The sequence below is a fragment of the Lissotriton helveticus genome, chromosome 1_2 (genome assembly GCF_964261635.1).
Source record: "Lissotriton helveticus chromosome 1_2, aLisHel1.1, whole genome shotgun sequence".
Classification (NCBI taxonomy): domain Eukaryota; kingdom Metazoa; phylum Chordata; class Amphibia; order Caudata; family Salamandridae; genus Lissotriton; species Lissotriton helveticus.
The window spans coordinates 148,158,923-148,180,680 of NC_136058.1; the positions used below are offsets into that span (position 1 = coordinate 148,158,923).

General features: G+C 43.5%; 1 protein-coding gene across 3 annotated transcripts in view; it reads right to left on the minus strand.

Moving 5' to 3' along the window:
• Positions 1 to 21,758, minus strand: part of ACOT11 (acyl-CoA thioesterase 11) — a 437,309-nt gene that overhangs the window by 132,058 nt on the left and 283,493 nt on the right. For all 3 annotated transcript variants that reach the window (XM_078670317.1, XM_078670310.1, XM_078670324.1), the window contains one exon: positions 17,138 to 17,221. In XM_078670317.1, the coding sequence (XP_078526443.1) occupies positions 17,138 to 17,221 (84 nt within the window). The remainder of the gene's footprint in view (positions 1 to 17,137; positions 17,222 to 21,758) is intronic.

The following is a 21,758-nucleotide window of genomic DNA, read 5'->3' on the forward strand; positions in this document are numbered from 1 at the left end:
TTACTACTCTCCACAACGGAAGCAGGCAGAAATGAGGCATAACCTCAGGAACAATAATGCGTTATTTTTGGACAGGTGAACGCTGAGACTGACAGTTTCTGGAGAGGCAGCATGTTCTGTGTGCCCGCTGCTCTAGAAAATGAGGATGTGGCACAACGGCTAGAGCGGCCGACCGCGAAGCTGAGGAAACAGGTTCGAGTATGGCGGGAGGCTCAAGCACCATCACCGACTCTTCTCGTGCTTAAACTGAATCTGTCTACCCCAATGACTGTAACTGGTGCTCAAGTAATGTGCACTGATGCCTTTCAATGAAAACTATGCTGCACTGGCCTATCTATAAAGCTGCAGTGTGTTGTTTAAGGGAATGGCGGGGTGTAAAAGCAGAAAACGCATTATTTTAGTGATTTCATTTTGAGCCGTGCTATGGTGCAAAGTACTCACTCACTCACACACACTCTCACTCACTCATTCACTCGCATACTCACACACACACTCACTCACACACACACACTCAGTCAGTCACACACTCACTCACTCAATCACTCACTCAATCACTCACTCAATCACTCACTCAATCACTCCTGCCAGCCCTCCAATCATAAGGGAATAAGGCGCCAGGGTGCTTGGAGTAGTCCAACAGTGTTAATGGGATCAGGGGAAGTGACAATTCCCCCAAAGAGTGGGTCACTTTGGGGAGTGGGCTCAGGAGAGACCCCCATGCCTGGGTGGTATGGGGTGAACTGGGGTTAACACTGCCCCTCTCATGCCAGGGCAGTCACTCCTCGCCTTCAGTCATTACTGTGACTTCCCCCATCCCCTTCTCTTAGCTCCGTCATTCCCCCCCCCCCCCCCTGGCTAATAACTATCTCTCTTCGTGCTTCCTTCCACTGCAGCACCTCTCTCACCTCACCTCTCCTCCCTCCCGTCTCTTCTTCCTCTGCCCAGCCGTCTGCACCCCACCCCCCTTTCTGCTGCCCCCCCCTCGATCCAATCACCCTTTTTTTAATGCTTTCTTCTAACCCCCCCCCCCCCCCCCCTCCCCCCACGTGGTTGATGGCTCGGCGAAGTCATGCGTGTACCGACTGCGGGGATCTGTGTTAGACCCCATGGCCACAGGCTGAAATCCGTGCGGGGCCGCTCGGCTTATCAGCCGCCCAATGCCGATACATCCTCTATAATTCATCAGACACTGCACCGCCCTCACTGCTCAACACACACATCACTGAACTCAAATCCTGTGTGTTCGTATAAGACCATGTATTGGAAACGTGCTTTTTATGTCTTAAGTCAACTCATGGTCGACTTGCACCTGGTGTTTTTTTCATACCTGCCTATATAAAGCGCTTCGAATACCCGCAGTGATGTCAGTGGTATAGTAAATACAAATACATTCTTACAATGAGCGCCGTTGAGTGGGATTAGAATAAGCATCTGTTAGGCAGCGCCAAGATACCCAGGGGTGAACATGTGCTTTACAAATGTTACCTTTACTCCTTCCTGCCCCTACAATATTACTCACACTCACCCCTTTGATACGCTTCTTTTCTATCCCCAGCATTCAATCAGTCAACTTATGAAGCACACTTTACACCCACCTCTTACACCCTCATTGTGTTTATATCTTCTGTACTCTCCTAACCCAATGTCTGACCTCGACCCATCCCCTCCAAGCTCACACCCCTTTACACCTCCTTGAACCGTCTCCTCTGACTCGTTCCTTTACTCTGTCTGCTAGATCCACTCTTTCTTTTTATTTTCCCTTACTACTCCCTCTGCTCCTATGTCTTCTGCTTTTAGTTCCTCCCGACGCTCCTTAGCCCCCCCTTTCTGCTTTCTCATTCTTTCGCCTTTCTTTCCATAATTCCTAAATTGTTTTCTTAATCCTTCCTTACCCCGGCCAGCCCCTTTTCACCACCTGCTTCCGCCTTCTTTACCCACTGTAGTAATTTTCTCTTCACCATGTTTTCTTTACTTTTTTGAGTCCCTGCTCCCCCCCTTCTTTACACACACCTCCCCTTACCCCTCCTTCTGTGCCCTCCCGCTCCACGCGGTGCACTCTACCTGCCCGCCCCTCCCTCCTCGGCAGGGGTGCCCTCGGGGGAGGGGTCCCTGCCAGGCTGTGGTGATCCGGGGGTGCCCAGTCCCGCCGGTGATGCTTCATTGAGCTGTAATGAACGTGGCACTGCGCCCAACCCGGGCCTGCACGCACCAGGGCACCAGGGTGGGCGTGGCCTCACTTCCCAGGTGTATTGTTGTGGTGACAATGCACGGAAGTGGCTCCTGCGGGAGTGGAGAATGGTAAACTGTGCGTGTAGGGATGGGGGCGTAGTGATCAGCCCCCTGTGATCACCCAGACATCCCGGGCATGTGTGGTGTAAACTTGGCGGGGGAGGGGGGTGGGGGGAGATGTAGAGGTACCTCCCCGCCCCCTCTGATAACCCAGGCAGCCTGGCATGTTTTTTTTTTTCCAAACCGGGGTTGGGTGGGGAGGGGGTTGATGTAGTGACCCCTCCCCGCCTTCTGATAGCTCTGCAGGTCTGGCCTGGTGTTTGTTTGCCTGCCAGGTGTGTGGCTCACATTACAGCCGCAGTGACTTGTCTCCCGCGGGCAGGCTGGGAGCCTGTCTCACACCCAAGGCCTATTCTGGGGGGAGGGGTGGGGTGGACGCTAATACCGACTGCCACAGGTCCCTACCTATGCAGCACCAAGCCACCCCCATTCCGTCCCGGCTGCCGCCACTCCCAGTCCTACTGCACCACCCCCAGTCCTACTGCACCACCCCCACTACCGTGTTTCCCCTGTCCCAATCTTATCTTACTGCACACCCCCAGTCCTTCCCCCTTACTGCCCTGTCCTCTCCCAGCCTGCCCTCTCCCAGCCTGCCCTCTCCCAGCCTGCCCTCTCGCAGCCTGCCCTCTCGCATCATGTCCTCTCCTAGCCTGCCCACTCCCAGCCTGCCCACTCCCAGCCTGCCCTCTCCCAGCCTGCCCTCTCCCAGCCTGCCCTCTCCCAGCCTGCCCTCTCCCAGCCTGTCCTCTCCCAGCCTGTCCTCTCCCAGCCTGTCCTCTCCCAGCCTGCCCTCTCCCAGCCTGCCCTCTCCCAGCCTGCCCTCTCCCAGCCTGCCCTCTCCCAGCCTGTCCTCTCCCGGCCTGTCCTCTCCCGGCCTGTCCTCTCCCGGCCTGCCCACTCCCGGCCTGCCCTCTCCCAGCCTGTCCCCTCCCAGCCTGTCCCCTCCCTGCCCTTTCCCAGCCTGTCCTCTTCCAGCCTGCCCTCTCCCAGCCTGTCCCCTCCATGACCTTTCCCAGCCTGTCCTCTCCCAGCTTGTCCACTTCCAGCCTGCCCTCTCCCAACCTGCCCTCTCCCAGCCTGTCCCCTCCCTGCCCTCTCCCAGCCTGCCCTCTCCCAGCCTGTCCCCTCCCTGCCCTCTCCCAGCCTGTCCTCTCCCTGCCTGTTGTCGTGTCCCGGCGGCAGCAGGCAAGAGCGTGCACTGCGTCCCCGAAGTAACAGCCCTAAAGCAAGCAAGAAGTACGCCCCCCCTCCCACCAATCCCTGTTAGGTAGTGGAAACTGTCCAAACTGAGGTGCAGACAGCCCCTCTCACCTTTCGGCCTGGTACCACTGCACCAGCCGCACTACTTCCCTACTGACCGTTCTCCACTTCAGCCCCGTCTAAATTACAATTCCTGCTTGTGACCCTTTTGCCTGCTTGTGCTTGTTTTCGTGACCCTGTTGCCTGCTTGTGCCTCCGTGTGTCCCTGTTGCCTGCTTGTGCCTCCGTGTGCCCCTGTTGCCTGCTTGTGCCTCCGTTTTCGTGCCCCTGTTGCCTGCTTGTGACACCGTTTTCGTGCCCCTGTCGCCTGCTTGTGCCTCAGTTTTCGTGCCCCTGTCGCCTGCTTGTGCCTCCGTGTGCCCCTGTCGCCTGCTTGTGCCTCCGTGTGCCCCTGTCGCCTGCTTGTGCCTCCGTGTGCCCCTGTTGCCTGCTTGTGCCTCCGTTTTCGTGCCCCTGTTGCCTGCTTGTGCCTCCGTGTGCCCCTGTTGCCTGCTTGTGCCTCCGTGTGCCCCTGTTGCCTGCTTGTGCCTCCGTGTGCCCCTGTTGCCTGCTTGTGCTGTGTGGGTGTGTGTGGAAGGCTCTGTGTGGGTGTGTGGAGGGCTCTGTGTGGCTGTGTGTGTGGGGGGCTCTGTGTGGCTGTGTGTGTGGGGGGCTCTGTGTGGCTGTGTGTGTGGGGGCTCTGTGTGGGGGGGCTCTGTGTGTTTGTGTGTGTCATTTGCGAGAGATAAAGCTAGTGGCATTGTAAATGACAATGCCATTTATTTATGTTAAAAAAAAAAACAAATAAAAATAATGTCAAGAGCAATGCCAATAGCTCTAACTTTAACAAAGGCAAAACCATTGCATTGTAAATGCTTGTTTTAAATGACACTGCCAGACAGACAAACTTGAGGGTAGAAGTTAATCCAGTGTTCTGTTCCGGGAGTAGGTTCAGATGAGACCTAGGGCTGAATGTCGTGTTTGTTTTCTGTTGCACAGAAGACTATGTGAAAATGCTAGTGCTATGTACCTCCGCAATATCCTCGCCCTGCTCAAGCAGGCTGTAGATCAAGAATAGGATTGGGTTTACTACATCTTCATCGTTGTTCTTTCAAAAATGAAGTATTTGTTTAAAGAAAGGGCATGTCCAATTGCACTGATACATACAGAGCTCTAGAGCTACAAGCAGAATAGGCGAAAGGAGGTACGGTGTCACCTTTTCCCACATCCCACAGCTTTCAGTTGCAGACAAGCTTCAGTGGTTTATTGTAGAAAAATACTTTTACAAATGTCATCAAAAAACGTAAAGGCGGGTGGTGGTTATAAATATAGGCAAACCATTACTGTTAATGCCACAATCCCAGTAATCTTTTAGCATTATGATATTTTGGGGTATACAGCATACAGGTCCAAAGAACCAAACGAAAAACAAAAGTATCGTATTTTAATCCTCGCAAGCCACTGTCAAAGTCACATTTATTGAATGAATAGTTAATTAAAACCAGTGCAGATTAAAATCCACAAAAGTTAATTACATGTTTGAGACCCAACTGGCCTTGCATCAGAATTACGTTTTTGGGAGAAATGCATTTATAATACGTTTGTGTTAAATTTACATTTATAAAACCCAAGTAAAATAGGTATAGCCTTACCTAATAATTACATTTTTAATAAAAAATAGTTCATTAGATGGGATAGTCTTTCGTCCAAGCAGAGGTTCAGTGGGTTTTCAGAAACCAAGGGGACAGTGCTCAAGCCCTGCCATTCCAGCTTATATGGTCTATTAGACTAACGAATACAGCAGAGCAGCTGCAGGAGAGAGACTCTCCTGTCGATTGGCATTTGTGCATTTATCAGCAGAGGCGTGCGAGTTTGAGGAGAATGCGTGGGTGTCAAATATTTGTTTAAATAAGGAGCCACAGTAGCGTGTTGCCGTGGCAGCCGGGGGTGCTGCAGAAGCAGTGGTATTGCTGGATCTTGAGAACTCAGTCTCTACCAATGTCAAGAATGTTATTAGCTTTAAATTTAGCTACGGGTCCTCTGATTTGAAGCAAGCTATCACAGCCTTTCTTTGCGTTCCCATACCTCGAGAATTAAACTGAGATCTAAGCAGACAAGACCTCTTCGCCAGGAGGCTGATACAGCTGTGGAGCAGATGTGGCATGTCCTCGGTTCCGTTGCAGCATAGGCAGCAGTGTTTGGGGCTTTGCCCCCTCAGCCACGGTGACAGGTGCGGGATAAGTGGAAGGTTGGCCGACCAGTGTTTTTTCAGGAACTTTTCTTTTATATTCCTGGGATAACTCATGCTGAAAAAAGATTGTGGCCTGAGTGTCTTGTAACCATTTATCGTCATCCAGGCAGGACTTTGGACGGAAAATGTGGCTTTGAGTTCTTATAAGGAGAGATTCACGATTGCCTCCCGCGTTACTTTCTTAAATACTGCATGGCTGGTTTGAATGTCCCAGAGTTGAGAGTCAAGGGATTTCAGCAAGAAATTTCTAGCCAGTGAGGTACTCCTGAACTGAAGCTTTTGCCAGAGCAGATGATTTGGGGTATTGGAGTTGGTGTTTCTGATCTTATGCCAGCAGGCTGCAGAGGCCCTTTGCTATGGGTTTGTTTGTGGCGATCAAACTCTAGCAGGATCTATGCTGCAGAGGTGTATGTCTGTATGTTAAACATGATTCTATAGGCCCTTATCTAACGTGCTGTCCAGTAATCTAGAGTCTCTTCCCCGCAAGGCTTCACTTCCATATGTGATAGTTGGTAATATTTTGCATTACGCAACCTGGAGGAGAGTGGAAGAGCATTGGACCTATAAGCTTGGATTTGAAGTTCTTCAAGGTTGCAGCCCTTTCCTTCAGATCATTTTAAGCTGGCTAGAAAATTGACCATCGTTATCAATAGTTACACCTAGATACTTGTAAGTTGTTGCGGTTGGGATTTGGATATTACCTAGCCACCAAAGATGAGATTTTTTCTTGCCCTTTTTTCATGGCCATTATTTTTGTTTTCTCTAGATTTACTTCAAGAGTGTTGTCCCCTGTATATTCCTGCAGTGTTTTGAGGAGGCATTGCATACCCACCTGTGTGTGGCTGACCTGGACAACATAGTTGGCTATAGAATACTAGATATAGCCTTGCGGCCATTCTTGGAGCATGTGAATTGCCGGAATTGAGAATCTGTGCCACGTCTGTGATATAGGGATTAAACAGAATGGGGGCGAGTACACACTGAATTTGTTACAGGCATATTACATGTGCCGTGGATGGTAACATGTTTGCAAACGAGTGAATGTCCAACAGAAGAGTCACCTTCCTTTCCAGTAAGAAAGAACTCTTTGTAGGCTCTTTCATAATAGGAAAATGGGAGGGACCATAATTCATGAATGAAGCTGCCTTCTAGGGGGTTTATATCTACCGACAGGGAAATGTGTCATGCAAGCTGTGAACTGGAATGTTGAAATCGGTAATGATATTACATGTGTATTAAGCAAACATCGGAAGGTGTTTCTGCAATAGTAAATAGAAGCTGTTCGAACTTCTCAAGATGTAACATAGCATATGTGGCATCTTTCTTACCCATCAATCATTGTTTACGTGTGAAATTGAAAGGTAATAATAGCTGGCTGGAATTAAGATAACACCAATGAACGCTATCCTTTTTAAGAGACTGGAGGTTCCAGCTAAACTGCATAATGGATCTAAGTGGACTTCGACTATGATACAATTTCAACATGTCACTTTGCAGGATATCAATAACAGATGACACAATGTTATTCAAATTGTAAATGCAAGAAGACAGCATACTAATACTATTATCAACAACAGCAAGCAATTTATCAAAATTATCTTGATCAATTGGTTTTAGAAATGTGGCAGCTTCCATTTGAGACAATTTCCAAATTTCATTATGTATGGCATAACAAAATCTGATGGACCGTGGAGACTTAAGACCTAATAGGAAGTCTGATAAGTCCATGTCTTCGGATAAGAGAGTATGAGGTTGTTTTACTGCAGACAGTGTGGAATGTTCCAACCATTGATGACACAATTTCCCCACTGAATAGGTGGTAACAATACCTGAATGTTGGGAGTGGGAATAATGGGGGTTGGTCTTCTTGCCTTAAACCCTGTCTGGAATTAAAAAACAAGCATAATAACCACTTGTGTCTACTGGCCACAAAAGCCACCCACGAGGACTTGAAAGTAGAGAATTAAATGTACCATTCTGCAATATGCTATTGAGCTGTTCTTCAGTGTAGTTTCTGAACAAGAGTGTGTTTGCGCACAAGCTACTGTGAGTAGTTTGTTACTCTGTCACGTGCCACTGAGGTATCACTTTGCAGACCTTAAAGTGTTAAATGTCAATTAATAAATGCGTCCTCTAATCTTAGAGCACGACCCTCCGGGCTCTGCTTTGAAGAATCGCCGCTGCGATTATATAAGTCTTTTCAATGTATCCAAATAAGGTTAAAAATAAAGTTGAAAGAACAAGAAATATTTCTCTTAAATGGTGATGATTTTATTCCATGTATCTGTATTCTTTTGTAAATGTTGCAAATCACATGTTACAGTGCTTCACTCAATTAATTGAATTTCAAATCATATTACACGATGATTCCAATGCATTTCGTGCCCATTGGGCACTTCATCAGGGGAATCTAATGGAAATAAGGTATGTATAATATACACAGAGACGTTCAAACTTGTGGCTTTAAACATGCACTCGAAAAAGTGGAGGAAAAAGGAAACAAAAGACGTGTGATAATAGACCGTCAAAACGTGTGTCTAGATAATTTATGAATTCCTAGGGTGCGCAGAACAATAATGTGCTTAAAAATCGAGTCACAATGATAGACAGTGTGTCATAGGAAACGAAAACATGTGTCTTCGTAATATATATCCGAAAGTGCAAAGTAATGCGTAATACCAGTCTCGGTTGTGAACTATAGTGTCGGATCACGAAAGTGTAACGTGTGCAGTTAGTTCTGTATAGAATATTGCATGTCGAAGTTAAAAGTTATGGTGCGCAGTGACAAAGGTTGTGCTCTACAAGGAAAGTTGAAGCCGTTCCTCTGAACTGGATATCACCTACCATCTAGTTAGTGGTGGTGACTAACTAACTAGCTGGTAGGTGGTAGTTGGAAGGCGATATCCAGTTCAGAGGAACGGCTTCAATTCTCCTTGAGGAGCATGACTCAGGTGGGCACGGAGCCTGGACCTCTTTAAAAAGCCTCCCCACTGATCCCTCTTTTTTGTCAAGGCGCAGTGACAAAGAAAATAATTGCGAAGATATATAGGAAAAGAAGAATCAAAACCATGCGGATATGTGCAGTGGTGAACAGTAAGTAACCGCTGTTATCTCGGTATATTGTTCGCATTACGTTCTCTTACTGTGTTTCTATAGTATCTCTGCTCCGAACGAGAGCTTCTGAAAATATTTGTGAATGGCGCCATTACTCTGTTGGCGTCTATATACCAATGAAATAAACGACGGGTGAGAATTCGCGTGGTGTGAGTGATGTGTGGTTTTGAGCGCCATCTTTAAATGGTAACGGATGTAAAAAGCGAAAAGTATTGAAAAGCGCAAATGCAAGGGTGAAGTGTCAGTGATAAACATGAAAACATAGAAAAAATTGTACAATCATATGTAATCAGAGTATCATGCTGAGCAGCCTTCAATAAACATAAACAAGGAAAACTATATCGGGTTCAATCAATGAAATGGTATAGAATAGTAAAACATGCATATTCAATGAATGTCAGTGTAGAGTTGAACTGTCTATCAATAAATCAAAAAGGGATTAATGTTCAAGTTCAATCTGTTCACAGATAGCACGAGAACTCCAAACGGTCATTGAGCCCGTTGGGCTTCATGGCATCAAGTTTATAAATCAATTCTTTTTCTTTCTGCAAGAGTATTTTATTGATGTCTTGATCTTCAGTTTCAGTAACGATTTCTAAAATGGTGAACTGTAGTTGTGAAATGTTGTGTCTCCTTTCATTGAAATGAATAGCCACAGTGGATTTGACATTTTTCGTCCTGATGTTACTTTTATGCTCGGACAGCCGAATTTTAATTTTCTGGTAGTTTTCCCTGCGTAAACTAAGCTATATGGGCATTTTAACACCATCAATGCTACAGCATTTCCCCCTCAGCGCTGGCACTAATTTTTTCCCATTCTCGTCATCAGCACATGAGCAGTGTACTGCATGACGAGCTGAGCTCGTCATGAGCATGGAAGGGGTTAACAGATAAATGACGTTTGAGGAGTCACAGGTTGCAGTTACCTTCAATTTAATCGGTGTACCTCTCATGGGATATGCAATGGTAACTCCTTTCATTATAGAATGATAATTGTTGCAGTTGTGACAGGGTAAGGTTCCTTTGCAATCAATGGCTGCTTCTATTTGAGCTGTAGGTTTCAGCATCTCTAGGATATATGTTTGCCCCTAGTATATGTGCAAACATCGTTTTTTCCTGAAAAATGACTTTGAAATGTGGCCCTCGTACAATTTTTTCTATGTTTTTATGTTTATCACTGACACTTCACCCTTGCCCTTGTCAATACTTTTCGCTTTTTACATCCGTTACCATTTAAAGATGGTGCTCAAAACCACACACCAAGCGAATTCTCACCCGTCGTGTATTTCATTGGTATATAGACGCCAACAGAGTAATGGAGCCATTCACGAACATTTTCAGAATCGCTCGTTCGGAGCAGAGATACTATAGAAACACGGTAAGAGAACTTAATGCGAACAATATACCGAGATAACAGCGGTTACTTGCTGTTCACCACTGCACATATCCGCATGGTTTTGATTCTTCTTTTCCAATATATCTTCACAATTATTTTCTTTGTCACTGCGCACCATAACTTTTAACTTCGACATGCAATGTTCTCTACGGAACTAACTGCACACGTTACACTTCCGTGATCTGACGCTATAGTTCACAACCGAGACTGGTAATACGCTTTACTTTGCACTTTCGGTTATATTACGAAGACACACGTTTTCGTTTCCTATGACACACCGTCTATCATTGTGACTCGATTTTTAAGCACATTATTGTTCTCCGCACCCTAGGGATTCATAAATTATCTAGACACACGTTTTGACGGTCTATTATCACACGTCTTTTGTGTGCTTTTTCCTCCACTTTTTTGAGTGCATGTTTAAAGCCACAAATTTGAACGTCTCTGTGTATATTAGATTTCAAGGAGTGTGGGCCCTCATACACACATACCTTATTTCCATTAGATTCCCCTGATGAAGTGCCCAATGGGCACGAAATGCATTGGGATCATTGTGTAATATGAATTGAAATTCAATTAATTGAGTGAAGCACTGTAACATGTGATTTGCAACATTTACAGAAGAATACAGATACATGGAATAAAATCATCACCATGTAAGAAAAATATTTCTTGTTCTTTCAACTTTATTTTGAACCTCATTTGGATACATTGAAAAGACTTTATAATCGCAGCGGCGATTCTTCAAAGCAGTGCCCAGAGGGTCGTGCTCTAAGATTAGGGGATGCATTTATTAACTTCAGTGTATTTTGTCAAATTTTGTCAATTATTAAACCAGGCAATGGAAGGAATATTGGGTGCATTCATTACTTTAATTTTTGCCAATCCTAGACATGTAGTCTGCTGAACAGTATCATTCAAAAAAATCATTTGTGTTGGAATTAAACAGGCTTAGAACAAGGTTTCCGGTCCCTGTACTTGCCAAGGTTTGGTACCCTAAATGGAATTAATGTCAATTGTATCTTTCCCATAATCATAGCCTTTCACAGCTAACTAGGTGACAAACAAATCTTTATATATTAGCTTAGTTTGTGTAAGCATATATTTCTACGGTAGTGTAGGGACTAGTTAAAAAAAATATTATGATGGGTCTGATGTATCATAACCAGAATAATATGTCGATTTATCCCTATTGTGTTACTAGCTTTCATTTTGGAGAGTGGGGCAATGTTCTTGTGTGTACTTAAAAAGTGTGAGTTGAACACTAGCTCAATGTAAATAATGATGGTAACAGAACATTCCACCGTAATTGGAAGAATTTAAGAACAGATCCTCTGATTCGAAAGCAGGGTAGAATTTCAGCTCAGAGAGCATGGAGTTTACAGTTTCAACATCCCAATCATCAGAATGTAACCCAGGGCACAATTACATCACCCAAAGAAACCCTGATCACATATGGTATCTGCAGAATCTCTCTAGGTCTGAATATATATTTAAGGAAACTTATCCCAAACAATTCCATCAGTTACTGGAACAGCAGAAATGGTCACAAGGGAAAAGTCTATGTTCAGCTTATGTTAAGATGCGTCCGGCGTCAACACCTCATTGAGCAGTTCTGCAGCAGAGCTTTCTGGAAGATAATGGCCATTAATCATCAAGTAAAAATAGTCACAAATCCAATCCAAAGGAATAGAAAAACCAAGGAAAGTGTTATCCAAACGTATCCAAGGAGGGACCAGATAAGTGTGTTTCAGCGATGAAATGAAAACACAGATAGGTGTAGGAGTGTCTAGGAGTTTGAGAGCCTATAGCAGGCTCGGCTGAACCATTACTGTAAACAATATATTTATACTGTTCAAGAGGTAAGACTGCGCTGGGCATGGGATAAACATGCTCATATTGTAGAAACTCTCGAGTCTGTAACGACGAGTGAAAGACCAAGTCAACATCAACAGCTGTTAAGAATGTTGCCCATTGTATCCATCTAGGATGGAGGGCTTTCATGTTTGGAACACTAGCTTTTGTGACAGCTTCTAAGGCTGGCAAAGGAGTAATGACAATAATGCATTTCCATTGTGCAAGTGGCTGCTCTTTGCCATCCGAACCACAGTCAGTATTTTTTCAGTAGAATGAGTAATTGCAGCAACGGTAGCAGTCGCAACTGCGGATTTGGCCACTTCAGCAATCAGAGAATTCCCTACAATGCATGCTCCCACACGCTGATGGCTCAACGTATGAATAACGTGGGTGAGTGGCAGATGATATTTATGGTCCGCCACTTTCACCCAAAGCATTTTATGCTGGATTGCGTTGCCTTTAGAATCACTGCATCCATTCTGACGCTAAAAATGTAAGTTATCTTTAAAGGGACTTGAAAGATTAATACTATTCACAAACTAAGCTTGAGGAATTCTGGGTCCATATGTTCAAGTGCAAGATGCAAAGCTTTCAGTTCAGCCAACTGCGCATTACAGCCCCCTAAGGACTGAGTTAATTTTTTTGTGGCTTGAAGTTTCCATCCAACATTACACCAACAACAATGGCACACACCACCGAATATTGCTGGTTGAGAGCCTATAGCAGGCTCGGCTGAACCATTACTGTAAACAAAATATTTATACTGTTCAAGAGGTAAGACTGCGCTGGGCATGGGATAAACATGCTCATATTGTAGAAACTCTTGTGTCTGTAAAGACGAGTGAAAGACCAAGTCAACATCAACATCTGTTAAGAATGTTGCCCATTGTATCCATCTAGGATGGAGGGCTTTCATGTTTGGAACACTAGCTTTTGTGACAGTTTCTAAGGCTGGCAAAGGAGTAATGACAATAATGCATTTCCATTGTACAAGTGGCTGCTCGTTGCCATCCGAACCACAGTCAGTATTTTTACAGTAGAATCAAAACGCATTTCCGCACTGGAATACAAATCCGATTTATATGCTATCAGCACGGATTCACATTGGTTAAAGGCGATACACGTAAATCCAATTGGACATGGTAAAACACGGATGACTAGGTTTGAAGGCATTTACACGTGGATATAAGTGACATTTTGCAAGTAAGTCAGATTGTAAAGATCTGAGTGTATCAGTATGTTCAGATGTCCAACGTGCTGGAAACGTCAGGGTGAATCAATTCATAAAGTGGTTTGATTTGTTGTGCATAGTCAGGAATATAAGTTCTACCGAAATTAAGGAATCCTAATAAGGATAGTCATTTCTTTAATGTAATTGGAGGTTGCAACTGTGTACATTTCTCCAGAAAGTGAGGGGCAAGAATCTTAGACTCGTGTGTAAGTTCATATGCTAAGGAAAAAACACTTAGAAATGCTATATGAGATTTCTTAAAAATGAACTTCTAGCCATATGCAGTGAATCCTAAAATTGTGCGATCCACTCTGGCGAAGTGTGGTTTAACTCATCAGCCGTGAGGTAGATATAATCTACTTATCACAATGCATCTGGGTCAAACTCATGCAGAAATGACACTATGTTTGCAGCACACAGACCCGGTCTGTTCTTATATCACATGGCTTGTCGTGCAAATTAACCACCTTTTTGGGAAAATTCATGACATACCCTAAGAAGGGCATTGACCGATCTTGGCAGTCATACCAGGATAAGCTTCTTGACTTGTCAGGCTCTCAATCAGAAATACTAGATTTGGCACTCACAGCCAAAGAGCATGAAACTCCAATCGACCATGAGGCTCTACCAGGTTGGACCCAACAAGCAACCTGCACCCCATGTTCAAAAGGCAACAGATCCATTCTCTTGCGATCTGACCCGAAGCGTGCAACTTTGCAACACATGAGGCAGACCTGTCGTCTGAAGAGCTACTATTTAGAGACCCATTTGTGAAAAGGTGGCTAAATTTGTGAGTACCTTTACATCCCATGACAAACTCCAAACTGTCCTTAGAAAGGTATTTCAGTCACATTTTCACCAGGGCTGGTAGAGGCAGGAACCAGCCCTTTATCTTATCAGGTTCCTTAAAAGAAAACTCCAGATGAATAGGCTTGTGGAATGACAACCAAAGAGGCACCCCTTTCTTCCCATTCAGAGGATGTGAATACAGGGGTCATTTCCTATGCGGAGCAAACCCTGCCTTTCAAGGTAAGCTATCAATCTTCTCCTAAAGAGTAGGAAGGGAGGATTTGACACTATTTTTGGAACTGGCAACACATTGCTCAGGATGGCTGGATTGCACTAGAGAGTTTTGGGATTCAACCCCCCTCCAAGACCATTCCTCCAAAACCAATCAATTTTTCTACACAAAACTAAAACTTTTTAAATCAAGAAATCCCTTTATTAATTTCAGAAAATAGCCATCAAACTACGTACTCGACAGTACTGGTTAACTCGGCATGGTGTACAAAAAAGGCTGAAGATTCTATCTCCTGATCAATCTTCAACAATTCAACTCTTTACAGATATTTCAAGATGGAAGGAATCCATCTACTGAGAGACCTCCTAAAGGCAGTGATTTCATGGTCCAATTAGACCCAACGGATGTCCATTTAGCAGTTCCTATTGATACTCCTCATTCCTCCTCATCGACGTTTTCTTCAATTCCAATGGTGCCAAATAAACAATGTTTTTGTGCACTGCCAATCATGGTCTCTTCAGCTCCTTGGTGCTTCACCAACTTACTGAAAACAATGGTGGAATTTCTCAGAGCTCAGAGTATTTGTCATAATTTATTCATGTGATATCTTGATCATATCCCAGGATCCCCTTATCTTGCAATTTCAATTAAACCGACAATTACTCTTCTTCAGAACCCTACTTTTGTAATCAAATGAGAGAAGTCAGATCATTATCCTTCAAAGCAGAAGACCATGTTAGGCTTTGCCACATATTCCATCTCTATCTTTACCAATTCAAAAGAGCCACACAATCAAGAAAGAGTTTCACAGAGTCTTGGCAAAAGATAAGATTGCTCTCAGCCAAAAACTAGTAGGCTTCCTAGCCACTTCAACTGGGGCTATCTATTCAGGCCTGTTGCACTAGCCTTACCTACAGCAGTTACAGATCCTCTACTTGAGGAAGGGTCTTTCTTACTCAGACCAAATCCAACTCTCGATAGAAGTAAGACAGGAATTGCAATGGTGACTCAATCATATGGAAGCCTGCAAAGGGAGGGTCATATTTGGTCTTGTTCAGACAGTGATTGAATCGGACTCCAGCTAATTCAGAGGGGGTGTGAGATGTGGAAGGATAACAACAGGCAGCAGATGGTCTCAAGAACGGTGACTACATATCACCTGTCTCAAACTCTCAGCTAATTCTTTGGGATCTGTTCTTTCTCCCGCAGACATCTCATTGCTGTATTCTTCTAAAGATTGACAATGTGTCAGCTGTACAGTATGTCAACCATTGGGGAGGGGGGGGGACGAGGTCACGTCTTCTGGCAGAGATCTTTGACATTACTACCTATGCACAACTATGTTTATAGAATGCTATTACAATTCAGTAAGTAATCTGTTTTCTATGTTTGTGGATCAGCTTTATACCTGCATTATCCGAAGCCTCTGGTCCAATCATTGAATCAAATATTTTATACCATTCGGGAATAAATGTTTTACTATTGCAGTTTAACAAACGTGCATTTGATATATAAAATGTGTCTGCATACTGCTATCTGCCCCAGATTTGTTAGTCAAACAAATTGGAAATGAGCAATTTAGCGCCGTGTTCAGTATTAGACCAGTAGCAAGAAGAATAATACACAAAGTTACAGCTTCCAGACATAGTCATCAAGATTATTTATATGGCCATGCTACAGTTGTTGGGCATTGTTTATTGGTCTTATGGGACTTGTGATTCTTGGGTATTCATGAGAATTGTAGTTTTTCTTTTTCTAAATAATGCGATTACGTGTTAATGTAGCATAGCAGCTGAAAATAAAAAAAGAGAAGAGACCGCATAATCTGAAACCTCTGTGTCCTTAACAGAATTAATTGAAGAGTCTTGCTCACGAATGATACATTTTCTATTAGCATGTTAAAAATGCTCAAATGCTAGTAAAGAGAACCATGTCCCGTGGGAAACATTATAGCTGCAAACACATTTTGTGAAACTGGCAGTTCAAACATGGTGTTGACAATGCCTAATGGATGTTAGATGTAAAGAACTTCCTTTGCTGGAAAGCTCCCGACGCCCTCAGCTTAGAGGCTAGTGAGCCAAATGTTATCTTCTAGCAGCTCCTTATGTCACCAAAGGGTCTCAGGTATATTTCCTTTTTGTGTGGGCCCTCTCACAGCCCGGTGTTCTCGCTGGTATATGTTGCTGGGGTTGTAATTTCTAAGAGCATCTAATGTCGTTTTTTCACTCAAAGTTATGTGAAGATCCAGATTTTCAGACTTTGCAAAGATTGTGACCTTTACCCAACCCATTTTACTTCAGTCATTTTTTGCCCCCAGATGAGATTTTTAATGCCAATAGCCCAAATAGGAAATGTTTGCAAGCGACACAAAACGGAAACATTTCCAGAAGTCCTTTGCAAAACCTTGTCACTCCGCACACTCTAATTACATCTTTCCCTTCTCCATTTCTAAACTATCTCCTCTATAGAAGTTTTACAAATCTCATGGCACATGTTCTCTAAGTTATATAAAATATTACCTCAAAGGGGGTGTGTGAATGTTTACCATGCATATGCCGCCATAGCAGCATTCGACAGAAACATATTCATTTATTGTACAATGACTAATGCCACCGCGCATAGAATCAATACAGCATTGATGTACAGCCAACCATTTTTAGAAGTGTGCAACATAAACGCACCTGACTAAGAAACAAAACAAAATATTAATGCTGTATACGTGAAACTTTATTACAGTACCTTATTTACTTCTGTTGCAAGCATCCAGTTTGACTTTGATACGAGTATCTTAAGCGAAGACACATTGTTGTAGCTCAAATAAACCTAGAATTAAAACGTTAACTCTTAGCCAGTGTTCATTGTAAACTTCAGGGCAAATATCAGCATCATCAGAATGTTTTATATACAGTCACAAGTGGTGGAAAAACACTTGCAGGTGCTGGTTTACAAAAATTATAAGAGGAGGCAGCCATAGAAGAATGTAAACACACAAATCTTGAGATTCTTTAATTTAAAAACAGGAATGTGTGACAGCTTTGCACCCCGCACACACAGACAGACACACGCACACACACACACAGACACACACACACACACACGGACACAGACACACACACAGCTTGAAGACCTACACACCGCTTGAAGACCTACTTTATGCAATGGCACGTATTCAGCCGAAATGTCTTCAGCCTCCTAATAGACAAAACCATGATGTGCAATACATGAAACCAGAGTTTCTGTATAGTATGTCAGCTATCAGTGCACCACTTAATTAAAACAAACATGTAGGAATGATCTTCTAAGATGGTTTGTTGTACATCCAGGATAAAAGAGCATTAAGGCCCAGGTAGACTACCTAAGCCAGGTCTCAGTAGGGTACTGTTTTAGCTATGTGTCCTGTTATGTATTGGCATCTTGCACCGTAATAAATATACAAATCAGTATTTTCTCAGTTTGAGCTGTGAATTAAATTCTGCCCTACTCATAAAAGAATGGTTACAAGATCTCTTTTGCACAGAAAATAACCATATATTTATTCCTTAACCTTCACATTTGGTAATAATTAGACTTCATTAAAAACGTATCCCCACGCAAATCAGAAGCAATTCAAAAAAATATTCGATTAAATATTTACCCTTCTACTATTTGATATAGGTAATTTTTAAATACAGTGCACACATTATAAATCTCTTCCCTGATGAAGGGCATGGGAGCAGATACTGCCTTACTGTGGCCAAAACCAACGTATCTGCACTTAAAAAAAAATATGGAAAATAATCAGGATGCAAGAATTATTGCGCAGTTAAGTCGTTACTGACAGGGAGCACATAAGTGGTCACTTCCTTTCAGGTGCTGTGAAAAACAGACCGGCGACTAAGCGGCTGAGTGCAGGTATCAATGCGGTTTACCAGGAGGCCAATGTAACCTCGCAAGCCATTTCTCTCACCGCTGAGGCTTCCCTGGATAATATTTTGGATTGGATTTACATGTTAAGGTGGACAATACCAATTGGGTGCAGAGCTGCCTACACCAAATACCTGAATCAGGTTAACACCACAGGGTGTATTGTGTGTTGCTTTCTGGAACCCCTGTGACACATTTTTCTACTTCTAAAACCTCCCCAGGTCCTGACAAAATGCCATAGGATCCACAAGGGACCGACTAGTCGACCTGATTAGACTGGATTACTCATCTATCACCACTATTCACTCAAAGTTGCAAAAACAAACAAACAAACCCTCCTCATTGATAGCAGGGTCACAAGTTTCTTCTTTGCCTGTTTTTAACTATATCATACAGACCCAAGAATAAATACCTCTGAGGGTACCAGTACAGTATTTTTAACCCACCTGCACCAATCCCCACAGACCTGCACTCACCACTGTGGCGTTCCTCTAAAACGATCTCCGCCCAAGATCCTCTTGGGGACCCGTGGGGACTGCAGCGCCACCCCCACGAGGAGCAAAACGCCCACTGATGAATCATGACACCCTGATGGGTATGTGAGGGCAACTCCCCAATTAGGAGGAATTCCCCTTTATCCAACCTGCAACCATAAAGGAAGATAGGCACCTCTTCACCTATACTTCACGCTGCCGAATGGGCCACATATCATTTATGGGAACAGTTACCCTCAAGTGACTGACACTTCTTACTTTGAGAGCACGGGTACTGGACCTTTTTTTCCCTCAGCTCCCGTCCCTCTCTTCGTGCATCAGTCGTGAAAATTACCTCATGGGTCCAAACCAATACTAACATGGTACACTTGTGAAATATGGTGAACAACACTTACAACGCAACTTTTACATCGCAGAGCCTTTACAACGCAACCATTACAACGCAAACTATTACAACGCATTGCTCTGGGGGCGCTCTAGGATAGGGAATAGGTTAATTTACTATCCAATAACCTTCCCTAGTGTCCACGGGGACTGGAGTTGGAATAGTAAATTAAACTATTCACTATCCAGCACCCCAAAGCACTATGCGTTGTAATGGACTGCGTTGTAATACTTACATTGTAAAGGCATGCGATGTAAATGCATGCGTTGTAATGTCATACATCCGTGAAATATTGTACAATTTTAGCATGCATTTGTTAATCAAATACTGTTAGCGTGATGGACTCAGATTGCTATTTTGGGTATCTTGAGAAAGATGCAGCACAACATTTAATAGGAAAAGAAAATATGAAGTAAATATCCACAAACTGTGTGACTACAGTTGGTTGACTATAATCTGTAATAATTTTGCCAGCCTGTTGATGTGGTTTTCTTCCTATTTGTAAAATTTGTCAGCCAAGCATTTTGCCTACTTATGATGAATAATTCCCTGCCTATAATTTTTACTATTTTCAGGTCCATCATGAATAATTTCTCTCTTTAATTGTTATTATTTGCAGAAACTTCAATGGCTGTCGATAAAAATAAGCTTCTAGTTCAACAAGAGCAATTGCAGCTGGTGTGGAAGAATTTGATGCCTAAATTTAGGAAAGATATAGAAATGCCCTAAAAGAAAAAGTGGGGGCACAGCTATCTGAGAACTATGACAGCCGCTTTATTTCGGGCTCTAAGCTAAGGCTTCTTTGTCACTCCTGCTGTGTCATCTCTGGGGCTCAGCGAGACCATTTTCACGCTGTGGGTGCTAGGGCATTTCATGTATCAGAGGATTCACTTGCTGGAGTCTGGTGTTGCAGCAACATATGACTATGGGGATCCAACTCTGAGGCAGACTCCGCTGGTGTTAGGTTGACTGTCTAGAGGCAGGAGCCCATGACGTATCTCCAGAGTTACATCAACATACCCAATTTTTTAACCCTTCAGCTTACAGTGGGGTTGGCAATTTCAGATTTTCTCATCACAAAGTGTTAAACACTTGGGATATCCTTGTAGCATCAATGCCATAAAAACACGAAAAGAAGCTAGCAGGAGTGATCTCATCTTTAATCATAACAGCGACTATGGAGCACCTAGACCAAGATAAGGCAGTGTATGAACAGGATTTGCCCAGGAGGAGAAAGATGCTCCTCATCTTCATTAACTTCATTTGCGCTAATCCAACCATAAAGATCGCAGCATTTAGAAGGATAACAGAGTGGTCTAGTTCAAGATGGAAGTATTGTCCTAATGGTGACAGAAAAAGCTATCCTCAGTGCTGCAGAGACTTTAAATGGGTGGTCGGCAGAATTCCAACAAGGTTTAGCCCAACCATCGTCACACTGGAGAATAAAACTTAGACTATTGAAAACACCCACGGAAAGGTGCATATACGAATCATGGGTCTGCCATTTGATCTAGGATTGGATTTAAATGTTTTAATAACAGTGGGTACATTAACTGAGCAGTTACTGGGTGCTCTGAAGGTGAAACTTTGGTAACTGTGATGAAGCCCCTAAGACTCAGTTATATTACTGCATCAGTAGGAGCTATTTTGAGCATCAATACATCACATCCCATACATCGGGTATCGAGAGTACCTTTATAATGCATAGCCATTACAATAGTCATTAAACCACAGGTACGTTTTTAAAATTACTTTACTACATATGTATACCTACCTTTATTCACTTAAAACACAGTTAAAGTGGAGTTATGTTGTGAATGAAATCCAAAAAACACTGCAATTCACAAGTTATGGTTAGGACTGCAAATCATAACTCACAAAACAGGGAGGCAACCCACAGCTTGCATACCAAATGCCAAGTTTATGGGCTTACCCTTGATGTGAAAGATTAAATTATAAATGTAAATAATCTTAAAGATGAGATTGTATATCATATTACCATTAACACTATGACAAAGAAGACTCTGAAGGCAGCCATACCTTCACTTTAACTGTGGCTTTTCAGTGAATTTCTAAGGTTTCTTTAGACATATGTTTAGGATTTGTATCCAAAGCAAACCAAAACTTGACTTTAATCTTTGTTTTCTCCAGTTATTATTATTTTTTTTTTTATAAATACCACATTCAAATGTTACCTGAGCCGAACCTACTGTGGACGGCAAATCAATGCTGCACACAGCCAAAGGCTATGTGCAGCAGGGGTTTGGGGCAGGCCTTCAGCCCTCGCAGTCTTCAGCCAGGCCCTGTGCCCAACTCATACTAGAGGCTAATCTCTGAAGGGCGACCACTGACCAAGTGCAGTAAGCAGAGTTTGAGTGTACTAAATGGTTTTTTTGTTAGTTTTTTTTTAGTTTTTTCAGGATTAGCAAATCCTAAAACCTTTAGTGGGGCCACGGGATCTAGAGAGAGTCCCAGATTTGTGAATCCTCCTCCCCCAAAAATATTTTTTTACTACTTATTTTTACTCTACGGATGGTCCCTTTAAGGCCCACCCCTCCCCACATGGATTCTGGTGTCA